Source organism: Heliangelus exortis, chromosome 1, assembly GCF_036169615.1.
Source record: "Heliangelus exortis chromosome 1, bHelExo1.hap1, whole genome shotgun sequence".
Taxonomy (NCBI): domain Eukaryota; kingdom Metazoa; phylum Chordata; class Aves; order Apodiformes; family Trochilidae; genus Heliangelus; species Heliangelus exortis.
Window position 1 is genome coordinate 2,433,315 of NC_092422.1, and position 14,791 is coordinate 2,448,105.

Genomic DNA, 14,791 nt, shown 5'->3' on the forward strand with positions numbered 1-14,791 from the left:
ACCTTCTCTGGTCTTAGATAGTCAGAGACAGCTTGAACCCCCCCACCCCCACAGCTAGGACTGGCAGTGTGATGCTGTCTGGTGGCTGAATCTTAAAGAATCTGCCTTTTGAATCATAGAATTTTCAGGGTTGGAAGGGACCTTTAAGATCATCCAGGTCCAACCCCTGCATGGGCAGGGACCCCTCCCACAGCCCAGGTTGCTCCAAGCCCCATCCAACCTGGACTTAAAAACATCCAGGGATGGATGGGGCTTCCACCACCTCTATGGACAACCTGTGCCAGGCTCTCACCACCCTCATGGTGAAGAACTTCTTCCTAACTTTCCAATCTCAGTCTCCCCTTTTCCAGTTTGAATCCATTCCCCCATATCCTATCACTCCCTGACATCCTACAAAGTCCCTCCCCAGCTTTCTTGCAGGCAAATCTTCCAACCCAAAGCAGAAAGTCTTTGAGGAAAAAAAAAAAATAAAAAAAAATAAAGCACTTCTTTACTTTTGTGATGTGTATATAGGGGAATATCCAAGAACTGCAGCTTTTGATCTTGGTTCCTGTTAACTGAGGAGGAATTCAGCACTGGGCTGGACACAGAAGCAAGTGGGACTTCCCAGCTGCCTTGCCCAGTAGCTAAAAAGGATCTGGATATTGTATGAAGGTCCTGGTGGTGGAATAGTTGGGTATCAGACCCTAGGAGAAGAGGAAGGAATAGGGCAAACCCCTGCTTTAATGGGAAGCTGTGCCATGCCAAGGGGGATGTGCTGAGCTACTGTGGCCATGGAGTAGAAATCTTGAGGCTCTACAGAAGCATTCAGCCTAATGTGATTTTTTTTCTCTTTTTTTACCAGTTGGGGAACCCATCACCATCCCCAAAGTTGATAATCCATCCCAGAAAGAAGTGGATTTCTACCACAGCATCTATGTGGACTCCCTGATCAAACTCTTTGACAAGTACAAGATCAAATTTGGCCTGCCAGAGACTGAGGTCTTGGAAGTCAACTGAAAGGACTGGCTCAGCAGCATCACCTTCTCTCAAAAATCAACACATCTTCTCCAGGAGTCCAATCTATCATCGTGTACTTGAAAGCATGTGTGGGTGTATGTGTCCTTCAAAGAAAGTGTTTAAAGTATTGCTAGACCACTTTAAAAAAAAAAAATATTAACTATTAAAAGAAGGCTTTATTTTGGATAAATCCCATTACCAATGTCTTTCTATCCAAAAAAAAAAAAAAGCACAACTCCCCATTGCTGTGAGGATTTGGATAGGGGGAATGATTGCCTTTGTAATCTGCTGGATAATGATGCTGTTGGATTGCCAGCAATGGATTAGAAGCTTTTCTGCAGCTCCTGTACCCACTAGCACAGGCTGTTTGGGGAGAGTAGGATCCATCTGGGTTTCAATCCAAAAAAAAGAAAAAAAAAAAAAAAAAGCAGGTTAGGTTGGTTTGACTTGGATGGCAATATTACAGGGATGTTGCACAAGAGCACATGGGCATTTCTGCTTTGGAAAAGCCCTTTCCAAAGGCACAAGCAGGCTGCCAAAACCCCCCCTGGTGTGGCACCTGCTGTGGATGGTGCAGAAAACCAAAGGTTGTGAGGCTGCTGGACCTGCATCCTTGAGATGTGGTGGATATTTTGGTGGCTGTCATTTCACCACCTGTCCTTGGAATGTCAGTTTGGAAGCAGGACTGTTCCAGGTGTTGTTTGCTTGCACACAGAGGCATGGAGCTGGGAATCTGGGACTTCTTCAGAGCCACAAAGCTCCCAGGGATAAGTTCTAGGAGCAGTGGGATGGTGCAATCACTTGGCCCCCTTGCAGGCCCCTTAGGGGTAAATGCAGGGGGACTGTTCATGGAAGTGTTTGGGGAAACAAACAAAAAAAAAAAAAAAAAAGGATTTGGGGAAGCAAAAAAAAAAAAAAATTGGGGGAAAGCTGGGAGTCATTTCTGCCCAAAGATGGCTTTTAAATATTCCGTCCAGTGAATGTAAAGGAGTAGCCTTGCCATGCATAGGATTGAAAGTTGAGTGACTTTCTCAAGTGTTTCTAAAATGTTTACGTGGGTGTTAACACTGCTTGTAGTGAGATTTCTTCAGAGTACAATGTGTTTATGTATAAAACCCTGAAACATTGCACTACTTGCATGTCTGACCTGCCTTTTCAACGGTTCAGTTGAGTGTATTTTGAGCTCCAAAATGTGCCTTTCTTCCATGCAAGAGGATGGTACTTCACATTCCTGGAGTCTTGCCTCTAAAGATAAATGCTCATCTGTCATATTTGATAGACTGTTGTATTATGGAGTATCAATTTTTGTACAAAATTTCTAGAAATAAACTTGGGCAAAAAAAAAAATATATATATATAATAAGAATAATAATAATGGGCTGCTCTGGGCTCTTTGGTGTTGCTGTGGTTTGGGGCTGGGTTGCTGTTCCAGTGATGCTTTGTGTGATTTGCAGCTGTGCTTTGGCAGAAAACTGGAAAACAGACCCACCCCAATCTGTGTTATCCCTGCATGGGACGTCCAGGATAGGCCAAGCAAATCTTTGTGGTTTAAGGGTGGGTTTTTTGTCTGTTAATTTATAAGTCTGCACCTCCTTTACTGAGCCAGGTGCAGACAAGTTCAATTCTTGCTTCTCCTTTCATCAAATTACTGTGGGTTTTTTTTTTTTTTTTGGTGCCTGGTATCCAGAGCTGGATTGCATCCCTGATCCTCAGCTAAGCAAATCCTTCCAGCTCCTATCAGAGCCCTCAGCTTTCTACCCCTGGAGGTTCAAAGTGTTCCAGGAATAGCACACTCTGATGGAAAGTTCATGGGGGCTCTTTTAGGGATGAGTGAGGGTTTAACCTGGTGTCTGTGGGGCTGGCTGGGGAGCTCTGGAAAGGGTCCATCAGTCCTGGCTGACTTTCCCACCCTGACACAGCTGTTTTACAAGGTGAAAACTAAACTTATTTCTTTGCCCTTCTCAGGTTTGGGTGGGCGATAGACTTGGAAAGCCTCCTGCTCTAGAAGATGAGTTTTATTGTGTTGCTAACCTCTTTTTCTCACTTTTAGCAAAATGGATCTGGTCCTTTTTTTGCCCCTAGCAAGCCATGATTTGGCTTGGTCCAGAGGAGGGCTATGAAAATAACCAGGGGCTGGAACACCTCTCCTATGAAGCCAGACTGAGGGAGCTGGGGTTGTTCAGCCTGGAATAAATAAAAAAGCTTCAAGGAGACCTAAGAGTGACCTCCCAGTATCTGAAGGGTCCTACAGGAAGGCTGGAGAGGGGCTGTTTGCAAGGGCCTGGAGGGATGGGATGAGGGGCAATGGCTTTAAATTAGAGCAGATTTAGATTGGATGTCAGGAAAAAGCTCTGTACCAGGAGGGGGGTGGAAAACTGGCAGAGGTTGCCCAGGGAGGTGGTTGAGGTCTCATCCCTGGAGATGTTCAAGGTGAGGCTTGAGGAGGCTCTGAGCACCCTGAGCTGGGTGAGGGTGTCCCTGATACTGCAGGGATTTTACTAAATGACCTTTAGAGGTCCCTTCAACCCAGATTATTCTCTGATTCTATGGAAATGCACAACAAGGAGAGCCACGGATGTCCTGCTCAAAGCCTTTGGAGTGAGCTGGAGGTGATGAGTCCTCCCAGGGCTTTTTCCAAGCAATTCATACAATTAACAAGTTTGATATCAAAGCCCAGCTGCTGCTGAAGCAGAGGAGGGGGAGGGAGCTCTTTAAAACAAGAATCCATTCCTGCAAAGGGCTCCACTAATGAGTGTCCTTTAATTGTCCATCCTGCAAGGTCAGGCCAGCTCTGCTCAAAACGCTCGGCTGTGCTGGAAGTCCCCTTAATCAAGGTCCTCTGAAAATTCTTCCTTTCTATCTACTTGCCACCAGCCTATAAAAAGGGGATTTTCCTTCATATTGACCTCAAGATACCAGTCCAGGATGTGCTCATCCCGTGGAAGTTTCAACCACCCTGAGCTGAGCTCCTGGACAAATCTCTTCTTCCAAACTCCTTTTCTGCAGTTGGTTTTCCCTTTCCATGCCCACCTGAGGAGCACAGGGGGTAAGAACCTTCCCTAAAATTCACCTCTGGCATCTGGTGTTTGAAAACTTTAACTGGTTTAGTAAAAAAAAATCAGTGAGGGTGTCCTGGTACTGTAGGTACCTTCCCCTATGTCTGTGTTTTCCTGCATAGCTCCTTTTTCCCTGTCTGAGAGAAAGGGCAGGAATATTTTCCATAGCTCCAGCATGTCATGAGATGGGATGTCACCAGCTTGCTGTGAGACCTTCATCCATTTCAAGCAGCATAAAGAGGATGGTGGAATGGTGCCATTTGTGGTGCAGATGTAGCTTTTTTTCCAGTCTAGAAGCAGAACAAGGTCTCATCAAGAGGTGATAAAAAAAGAAAAAGAAGGGACATGCTGCCCTCGTGAGGTATCTGTCAGTAACACCATGGTAAGGAAAAAAAAAAAAACAAACCACATTTTGGGGAAATGCCAGGTAGCAACTGGGAAAAATCACAAGCCCTGAGAGGAAGAGCCTTGGAGGAGGAGGAGGCACAGAGTAGAAATGGATGCATTGCCCTCTGAATAAATATTTGGTCAAGCACCAGCACCACATGAAATAATAAATGAATTTTCAGCCATGGAAATCCTTCTGAGCTTCTTGTTGTAAAATGATCCTCAGGAAAATGGTGCTGTTTGAAAACTGTTCAGTGAAATTGAGGTTTTTTTCCCTCCAAAAAATCCTGATAATCACAAGAATGGGCAACTTTCTACCTACTTCTGCCAGGGGTTCATGGGATTGTCTTTTGCAGATGAAGAAAAACACCAGTGTGGATTTTTCTCTGCTCTGTTGTTATCTTTTTTTTTCTTCTGGACTGGGGAACTTGAAGGTAAAAATGTTTTAAAAAGCTGCAAGAGAAGCCTGGTGGGAATTCAGACTCCACCTGTGATTTGATCATTCAGTGGCTCCCTGGTTTCTCCCAGATCTCATCCACATGATCACACATCAAGAATTGGTTTTTTCCTTTTTTTTTTTTTTTTTTTTTTCAAAAAACAGTTCCTGCCTTTGCTCTGTGCTTTCTCCTGTGCTTTGATCAAGGTTACATGGTGCAGGGTGTCCCTTCCATCTTGGTAGGCTGAGCTAAATATTACCCCCTCTGCCAAAATCTCATATTGCTTGGCATCCCCAAACCACTCTGAGGGTTCAAGTTTCACAATACAAACCTCCACACCTCATAAACTTTTCCAAGTCAGGCATCAGAAAGAGATGGCAAAGACATTTATTTCTATTTTTTTATTATTTTTCCTTTTTATTTCTATTTTCCTTTATTTCTGTTTTCCTATTTTCTATTTTTCTGTTTCTTGCTATTTTCTATTTTTTGAGTTTTGGAGAATTTAGCTTGCTGCTTCCTTCTCCAAATATTAATTCCTCTGCCTAGAGTTGCCCAAAGACACTGATGGTTGTCATCAAGCTGCTGTCAGTTTTCTCTGCAGTCTGAGGAGCTTTCCCACCTCAGGCTCAGAATCCCAACAAAACCTGAAGAGCCTTCAGACTCCATCCTGACCACCCCAGGTTTGTCCTCAACCCTGTGTCTGGGCTGCTGAATATCTTGAGATAATTCTGGTTTGATGATGAACAGGAGGGTTGGGAAGTTGTACAGCTCTCCAGTGTGACCAGTTGGAGATAGTGGATGGATGGAGGGATGGAGGGATGGAGGGATGGATGGATGGATGGAGGGATGGATGGATGGATGGATGGATGGATGGATGGATGGATGGAGGGATGGAGGGATAGATGGAGGGATGGATGGATGGATGGATGGATGGATGGATGGATGGATGGATGGAGGGATGGAGGGATGGAGGGATGGAGGGATAGATGGAGGGATGGATGGATGGATGGATGGATGGATGGAGGGATGGAGGGATGGAGGGATGGATGGATAGAGGGATGGATGGATGGATGGATGGATGGATGGATGGATGGATGGATAGAGGGATGGATGGATGGATGGAGGGATGGATGGATGGATGGAGGGATGGATGGATGGATGGATGGATGGATGGATGGATGGATGGATGGAGGGATGGAGGGATGGAGGGATGGAGGGATAGATGGAGGGATGGATGGATGGATGGATGGATGGATGGATGGAGGGATGGAGGGATGGAGGGATGGATGGATAGAGGGATGGATGGATGGATGGATGGATGGATGGATAGAGGGATGGATGGATGGATGGATGGATGGATGGATGGATGGATGGATAGAGGGATGGATGGATAGAGGGATGGATGGATGGATGGATGGATGGATGGATGGATCGATGGATCGATGGATCGATGGATCGATGGATGGATAGAGGGATGGATAGAGGGATGGACAGAGGGATGGATGGATGGATGGATGGATGGATGGATGGATGGAGGGATGGAGGGATAGAGGGATAGAGGGATGGATGGATGGATGGATGAATGGATGGAGGGAGGGAGGGAGGGAGGGAGGGATGGGTGGAGGGAGGGAGGGATGGATGGATGGATGGATGGATGGACAGAGGGAGGGAGGGAGGGAGGGAGGGATACTACACACCCATTCTCCCTCCTTGGCATGTCAGATGGCCTGGATGTACCTTCCAAGAAAATCTAAATGGTTGTGCAATGGGTTCATCCATAAGGAGTCAGTCAAAATGTTATGACCTAGAAATGATACCAAATCAATCAAAGAGCATGAAAATCATGAGAGGTTGGTATAATGGCACTGAATCATCCTGGAGGCACTCAGAGCTAACGAGAGCACAAAATTTTGGTGTAAATGCTCTCCTTGGGAGCCCTCACAGCCAAGGGGATCCCAGCCAAAGTGTATATTGATTTTTTTTTTTTTCTCCTTATGCATGCTCAGCTGTCATGCTCAGTTAGAGACCATCCTGCAGAGGCTTTCTTTTCCAAGGGCCTTAAAGAGCTCTATAAATATCCCACAGAAGGATTTACTTTGCTTGTTGGCCAAACCTCAACCACTTTTGGGGTGGAAAGTACAACCATTTCACATCACATGAAGTGAGGAAAGTAAAATGTCACCTCTACAAGATGAAGATGCCTGTGCAGTCAAGGGAGAGGCTGTAATCCAAGTAGAATACAGAGATAAATTTCCTTCAGGAAATGTGGCAGGGGATCATTTAATAACCATGCTTATACAGGACCCTAAATTTTTGCATCTTGCTTGGAAGTTTTTACAGCCACCTGCACCCCCAGTTCTTGTTCAGTGGTGAACCACCAACTTTTTGTCTTGATAAATGGCCCACAGAAATTGGAAATTAACTTGTGGTGGATTTGCATGGATTTTCCATGCAGTTTCCAGGGAGACTGAGGGACTGGTGGTGACCACTTTGGGGTGGGTGGGTGTGATGGGTCCCATGTACTCCAAGGACACAAAAGCTGCTTTGGTGGGACCTTATTCAGAGTCTTGGGAGCAAGCAGAATGTGGTTTAATTTCTCTGGCATAAAAGATGCTTTAGAGGCTGATCTGAGGTGGTGGAATTACCTTCAGAGCAAAGAAGATGCTTCTTGTCAGCTCTTTTTCCAGAAAAATTGCCTTGTCCTCCTTTGAAGTTAGATACCTTGGAGCTTTCTATTAAAGAATAATGATCCCTAGGGAAAATAGCATTTGGGTGGGGGTTTTTTTGCCCTAAACTCAAGCTCTTGGAGGCCAATACTTCAGCTCAATGTATGAGCCTATAACAGATTTTCTCATTTCTTTTCCAACTCACTCAATTTAAAAAAAAAACAACTACAATGAAACACAGAAGACACAGACATATTGTCAGCAGCCCAAGAAGCATCATCAACAGCAGACAAGATGTGTGTTAGGGGAGTTTCAGAAATTAATATTATTCCTTATTATTGGTCTACCTTATTTTTTTTCCCTTCTTTTCTTTTCTTGTCCCTTCAGTTCCCTGTCTGTGTAGTTAAATAAATTGGTTCAGCTGCTTCTGTTGACTTAAGCAGCACATTCAGTGATTACAAATGTTTGCACAGCATCCTCTGTTCTAGAGCACATTTAATGACTTGGGGTTTTGGTTTTACAGCTGATCCAAAATAACATTTCCCCAGCTGTTTGAACAGGCATTGTGCAGAGCCTTATTAAGCAGGATGTCTTTATTCTCTGAGTATTTTTAGCTGGGCCTCTTGTGATAGGATGAGGGGTGATGGTTTTAAACTAAAAGAGAGGAGAATCAGAGTAGACATAAGGAAGAAATTATTTACTTTAGGGTGGGGAGGCACTGGTCCAGGTTGCCCAGAGAGGTGGGAGATTCCCCATCCCTGGAAACATTCCAGGTCAGGCTGGATGAGGCTCTGAGCATCCTGATGCAGTTAAAGATGTCCCTGCACATTACAGGGAGGCAGGACTGGAGTTTTAAAGATCCCTTCCAACCCAAACCATCCTTTGATTCTATGCAATCCCTCCCTCACTTGAAGCTCATAAATAGCCCCCCAAAAGCCCCAAATTCCTCTGTTTTTTAATGCAGATGTGCCCCTGAGGAAGCACAATGGGGGCTCCTGGCTTGAAGCCCAAAGGCCATTTCCAGGAGGCCTTTTTAAAACATCTTCATCCCAAACTCTCTTGGCCTGATTTGGCTTTGCTTGTGAAACCTGGGGAGATCCCAGCAGGGCTTCGTGTGGCAGCAATTTTCTTTTATAGCACTGAAAACAGAAAGCATCAAAAAACTGACTCAGGGGGGTTTCCAAACCAAGAAGCCTCTTGTGACCTTCTTTCAACATTTATTGAACTTGTTAAACTTTTTCTAGTAAAAGCTTTTTTCCATGGCCACAGTGATGAGATAATAACAGCCTTCTGAAGACAGCTTTTACAACCCCCTGCCACTTGACCCCCCTCCAGCTTTTTTTTTTTTTTTTTTGGACAATAAGCTGTTGTTTGGAGTTTTCAACAAGCTCATTCAAACAGCTTCTAAACTAACGGGCAACTCTCTAGCAGGAATAAACATGCTGGAATATCTTTTCCAAAGGAAAAAAAATCCAGGTTTACATACTTAGGTTACCCTATAACTACTGGGTTTCTGCAGCAAAACTGAGTGCAATATCCCAAAGTTTGGCACATCTTAGAATCATAGAATGGTTTGGGTTGGAAGGGACCTTCAAGATAATCCAATTCCAACCCCCCTGCCATGGGCAGGGACCCCTCCCACAGCCCAGGTTGCTCCAAGCCCCATCCAACCTGGGCTGAGACACTGCCAGGGATGGGGCAGCCACAGCTTCCTTGGGCACCCTGGGACAGGGGCTCCCCATACACAAATTCAAGATTTTCTCCCTCCCATCTCCTCTCCATCTCCCCTCTTGCAGCTGGAAACCCATCTCCCTCCAGGCCCTTGGCCAGAGTCCCTCCCCAGCTTTCCTGGAACCCCTTCAGACACTGGAAGACGCTCCAAGGGCTCCCCAGAACCTTCTCTTCTCCTTCTCCTTCTCCTTCTCCTTCTCCTTCTCCTTCTCCTTCGCCTTCGCCTTCTCCTTCGCCTTCTCCTTCTTCTCCTTCTCCTTCTCCTTCTCCTTCTCCTTCTCCTTCTCCTTCTCCTTCTCCTCCTTCTCCTTCTCCTCCTTCTCCTTCTCCTTCTCCTTCTCCTTCTCCTTCTCCTCCTTCTCCTTCTCCTCCTTCTCCTTCTCCTTCTCCTTCTCCTTCTCCTTCTCCTTCTCCTTCTCCTCCTTCTCCTTCTCCTTCTCCTTCTCCTTCCCCTTCTCTCTCCTCTTCCTCTTTCTCCTCTTCCTCTCCTCCAGGCTGAACACCCCAAACTCTCTCAACCTGTTCCAGGCTCTCCCCACCCTCAGATTCCAGAATTTTTTCCCCATCTCCAACCTCAATCTCCCCTTTCTCTCCAAGTTTTAACCCATTTCCCTTCTCCTCTCCCTACCCCCCCGTGTCCAAAGCCCTCCCCCAGCTTTCTTGGAGCCCCTTCAGATATTGGAAGGTTGCTCTGAGCTCACCTGGGAGCCTCCTCTTCTCCAGGCTCAACAACCCCAATCCCTCAGCCTGGCTTCCCAGGGAGCTGCTCAGCCCTCTGAGCATTTCAGTGGCTCCTCTGGACACCTTCCAGGAGCTCTGTGTCCTTCTGATGCTGGGGACTCCACAACTGGACACAGGACTCCAGGTGGGGTCTCAGCAGAGCAGAGCAGAGGGGGAGAATCCCCTCCCTCAATGCTCTCTGGGTTTCTGCTAATGCCCCCAGGACCTGCCTGGTCCATGCATCCATCATCCCTAGAAAATGAGGCACTAGACAACAGATTTAGAGGCAACAGAACAAATTGTATTTGCTATTTAAAGAAAAACTTGCTAGGATAGGTAGGAAAGTTGGGACAGACTGACTCCATCACAAGTTGGGGAAAAAAAAGTGTCAGGGTTAACTGAGGTACAACCCCAGCTACAGCATTCATTGCTGAACTGATCTGCATCCTGGGGTCTTGGCCATTTGATGAACTTTATCCCAAGCCAGGAAGACCTGAGGAGGTTTTGTTTGGAAGCCTTGACATAAGGTGGATCAGAAATCCACCCAAGATGCTTAAATGCAATCTGTTGACTTCAGTAGATGTGAGCTCCTGTCTTGCTCAGATGCCTTCAGTCTAAGAACACTTTTCTCAAGCTACCCAGAAGAAAAGCCAGCAAAACAACCACCACCCTTTCCCCCAAACCACAATGTTTTAGTATATTGAAGGCTTCAAAGAAAGAATACACACAGGATTTAAAAAAAATACAGCTTGAAGTGATGTTTACCCAGAAATCAGCTTTGTTTTATGGGCTCCATATTTTGAAATTGTGCTGTAAAGAATCTGAGGAGTCAAGAGTCCAGGTGCTAAAGCCCAAATAGCAAAAAAACCCACTCACTGCCTAATGAAATTACCCAAATTACCAAGTACTTCTTTTACAGTCTAATGAGAATGAGGAAAAAAGCTGTTATGTTAGGGTTGATGTGGGCATCACCTTGTTCTGAGTTAGTGCTGCTGTTCTCCTTGATGACTCTATGTCATTTAAAATAGTTTTTCCCTATCTCATTAAAAATATCTATTTGAGCCTGCAAAGTTATTTTTTCCCATGAAAATATTAGCTCTTTTAAGTGCCAGGATAATAACAGATATTCTAAGCATCATTTGTATTCCAAAGCACCAGGAATCCCCTTAAAATGTTCTCCCTGGGAATTGTCTCTCGTGGTTGTGATCTGACTTAAAGATTTCTTAGAATCACAGAATCCTAGAATTGGCTGGGTTGGAAGGGAGCTCAGAGATCATCCAGTCCAACCCTTGATCCACTCCCCCCGTGGTTCCCAGCCCATGGCACTCAGTGCCACATCCAGGCTCTTTGGAAATATCTCCAGGGATGGAGAATCCACCCCTTCCCTGGGCAGCCCATTCCAATGCCTGATCCCCCTCTCCATCAAGAAATTCTTTCTAATGTCCAACCTAAACCTCCCCTGGCACAACTTGAGACCATGGCCTCTTGTCTTGCTGAGAGTTGCCTGGGAAAAGAGCCCAACCCCCCCCTGGCTCCAACCTCCTTTCAGGGACTTGGAGAGAGTGATGAGGTCTCCCCTGAGCCTCCTCTTCTCCAGCCTCAACACCCCCAGCTCCCTCAGCCCTTCCTCACAGCATTTCTGCTGGATCCCTTCACCAGCCCAGTTGCCTCCTTTGGACCTGCTCCAGCACCTCAAGCTCCTTCCTGAGCTCAGGGGCCCAGAACTGGACACAGGACTCAAGCTCTGGCCTCCCCAGAGCTGAGCACAGGGGCAGAATCCCTTCCCTGGACCTGCTGGCCACGCTGTTCCTGAGCCAGCCCAGGATGCCATTGGCCTTCTTGGCTACCTGGGCACACTTCTGGCTCATGTTCAGCTTCCTTCTTCTACTGACCAAGGATCCCATCTGTGCAAATAATGTGAGCAGAAAAACTTGATGGTGTATCAAAAATGCAGTGAAATCTGTCTGAGGGGGGGATGTTTTCCCCATCAGCACACTCAGGAAACAATAAATTGATGAAAGAAATGAACGAAAGCATTTACACAGCTGACAGTGATGCTGAAGTGGAAACAGAAATCAATTTATTTAAGAACTAATCAACTCCCCTTGAAGTATGATCTGAGTAAATGATTTCAGCATTTTGCTGGGCTTTTTCATGTAGACCAGTGCTTTTATAGCACCAGCTTGCATCAGAGTGGCTCTTCAGCTGCTGCTCACAGATAGATATTGCTTTTAATTCAAAAGCAAAAATTAAAGAGCCTTTCAAAGAAAAAGATCTTACCTTTATCGTGCTTTTCACTGTGAGCCTCTGCTAGATTGTGGCAGGATGGCAAATGGATTCACCTTCAACTGGAAATGCAGACATTCAGAAAAACCTTGGACATGAAAGGGGCCAGGGATTAGTGCTTGGAAAACCAGTTTCTTATGTTAAGCTCTGTTGCTGGAGCTTGATCCCTGCAAAGACAAAGCTAAAAAAGCTCTTTTTAACCCCACCTCCATGGCTCTAAATTGCATTATTTATTAGGCATTCAGTGGCAAAACTTGAGCTTTTCCCTCTTCTTTAAATAGCTTGAAAACCTGAAGTATTTTGCTCTGCACTTGGAATCCTTTCGTCCATCACTGAAGCATCTTGGGTCATTTGAGGGATTTTGCAATGATCTCATACCCCAAGAAGAAGCATATTTGACCTCATCTACAGCAAAAATAGGAATTACCCTTAGCCACGAGGTCGTTGCATCCTTTTCCAAAGCTTCTAGCATGCCAAAACTTGCAATAAAATCTATTAAACAGTCTCTGTAAGGACCTGCAGGCAGCATCCCTCCCCCACGTGTCATTTGAGGCTCAAATGCAGTGCCACCAAGCAAAAAGAGCAATGTCAGAGCACTGCTTCAAGAAGTGGCACTCAGGTTTTCATACAGAATTTCTGACAATCCCTGAGTGGTATTTCACCCAGCTTCCTCCAGAGTTTTTTTCGAAAATACGCTTTATTCTCTAACATGGGTTAATCTATTTCATTAAAAATGCATTTTGAAATTGTTTAAAAGAACTGTCAGTATTTTCTGGCTCTGTGATATGGTTTGAGGGTGTCCAGGATGGGGTTTTTTTGGGTATCAACAGAAGGACCTAGGGAGAGGGGGTTTAGGACCCGAAGGGATGCAGGGGGAAGAACAGAGATGGGTCAGAATTCCCTCCCATGTCCTGCCATTCCCTATAAAATCCAGGAGTGGGGTGGGACATAGTCCTGCCTTCCTTCCTCCATTTGCTGGGACATCTTGGAGAGAGGCTCTGTGTCCATCATCTGCAGGAAAGAGCCCTGGACCCTTTTTTCCCAAGTCAGTTCTGCTACAAGGGGCTTTTGGACACTTCAGTGACCACAAAAATTGGATTTTATATATATTTGTATGGTTTTCATGATTATCCTGTCCTGTGTCTATTCATAGAATCACAGAATGTCAGGTTGGAAGGGACCTTAAGGATCATCTGGTCCAACCCTTCTAATATTAATTAGATGATGTGTATATAAATAATAATTGTTTGCCCTGACCACTAAAAAACACACTTTGGTCTCCACAAAAAAATGCCCAGAACCCTCAGCACCCTTCCAAGTGAAGAATTTCTTTCTAATATCCAATCTAAAAGTCCTCTGGTAGTAGTGGTACCAGGGCCTGAGATGTTCTCTGCATGGCTAAGAAAAGCTCTGGAAGTTCCATGCTGTGCATCCATCCTGGCTTTCAACAATTCCAGGGATGGGGCAGCCACAGCTTCTCTGGGCAACCTGGGCTACTGTCTGACTGCTGTCCAAGGAAAAAATTTCATCAGAATACTTGATCTAAATCTCCCCTCTTTCAGCTTAAAAGCATCACCCATTGTCCTGTCACTACTTTAATCCCTGCTTAAAAATCTGTCCCCATCTTTCCTGTTGTCCTCCTTTAAGGACTGAAAGGCTACAATAAGGTCTCCCTGGAGCCTTCTGTTCTCCAGGCTGAACAAGACAAACTCTTAGTCTGTCTTCACACAGGAAGTTCTCATCATCTTCATGGCCTTCTTCTGGATGTGCTTGGACTCTCCAAAGCCAAGAATCCCATCCCTTGACCTGCTGGCCAAGCTTCTTTAGAAAGAAGTTGGTCTTCCAGGGAGGAAAGACCCTTACATTACCCCCCATCTGGACACCCCAGAGGCCTCTTTCCCAAGGAATCCCTTTTCCTTCAGCAGGAAGGGGAGCAGAAGGTTTCTGGGCTTCTTTGATGGAGGGGTTGGTCACCTCAGAGCTCACTCATTGTTGGTGACAGCTTTCCTGTTGGGGACACTGCTCTCCAGCTGGAGAACCCAGCTGGTGCTTAGTGCTGTACCCTCCTGTTAGTAGAACCTCCCTTTCCATGGGCATCTCCTGTCCCAGCACCCTGGGTCCCCTCCAGCCTTGGGCACCAAGAGCAAGGGGAAAACTCTGCAAACACCACCTGAGCCCAGAGAGGTGGTGTCTGAAACACACAAACTTTATTTACAATAAAACATCATGGTAGGAGTCAAACCTTCCTCTTGGAAGGTCCCCTCCAACTCTGCCAAACTTGCATCTCCATCAAGGCTTGGAAGAAAAGCAAGCAAGCAAGACATTTGGCTAAGGAGCAGAAGACATGGGGGTTCCTGAGCTGCTTGGGGTTGGCCCTGGTGGGCATTAGATTGTCCCCAGCCCTGGGCCATGCTGTGGACAGCAAGACTTTGCCACCAGGGCTAAATCCTGGCTGGGCTTGCCTGGCCCTAAGAAATGGCTCCTTCCCAGAGTGGATGGTGCTGAGGGC

At 45.9% G+C, this 14,791-nt stretch overlaps 1 protein-coding gene across 1 annotated transcript in view; it reads left to right on the forward strand.

Moving 5' to 3' along the window:
* Window positions 1-2,346, forward strand: part of DGAT2 (diacylglycerol O-acyltransferase 2) — a 28,259-nt gene extending 25,913 nt beyond the window's left edge. Inside the window, exon 8 of the mRNA XM_071765431.1 lies at window positions 845-2,346. Within this exon, the coding sequence (XP_071621532.1) occupies window positions 845-999 (155 nt within the window). The 3' untranslated portion in view covers window positions 1,000-2,346. The remainder of the gene's footprint in view (window positions 1-844) is intronic.
* The last annotated feature ends 12,445 nt before the right edge of the window (window positions 2,347-14,791 follow it).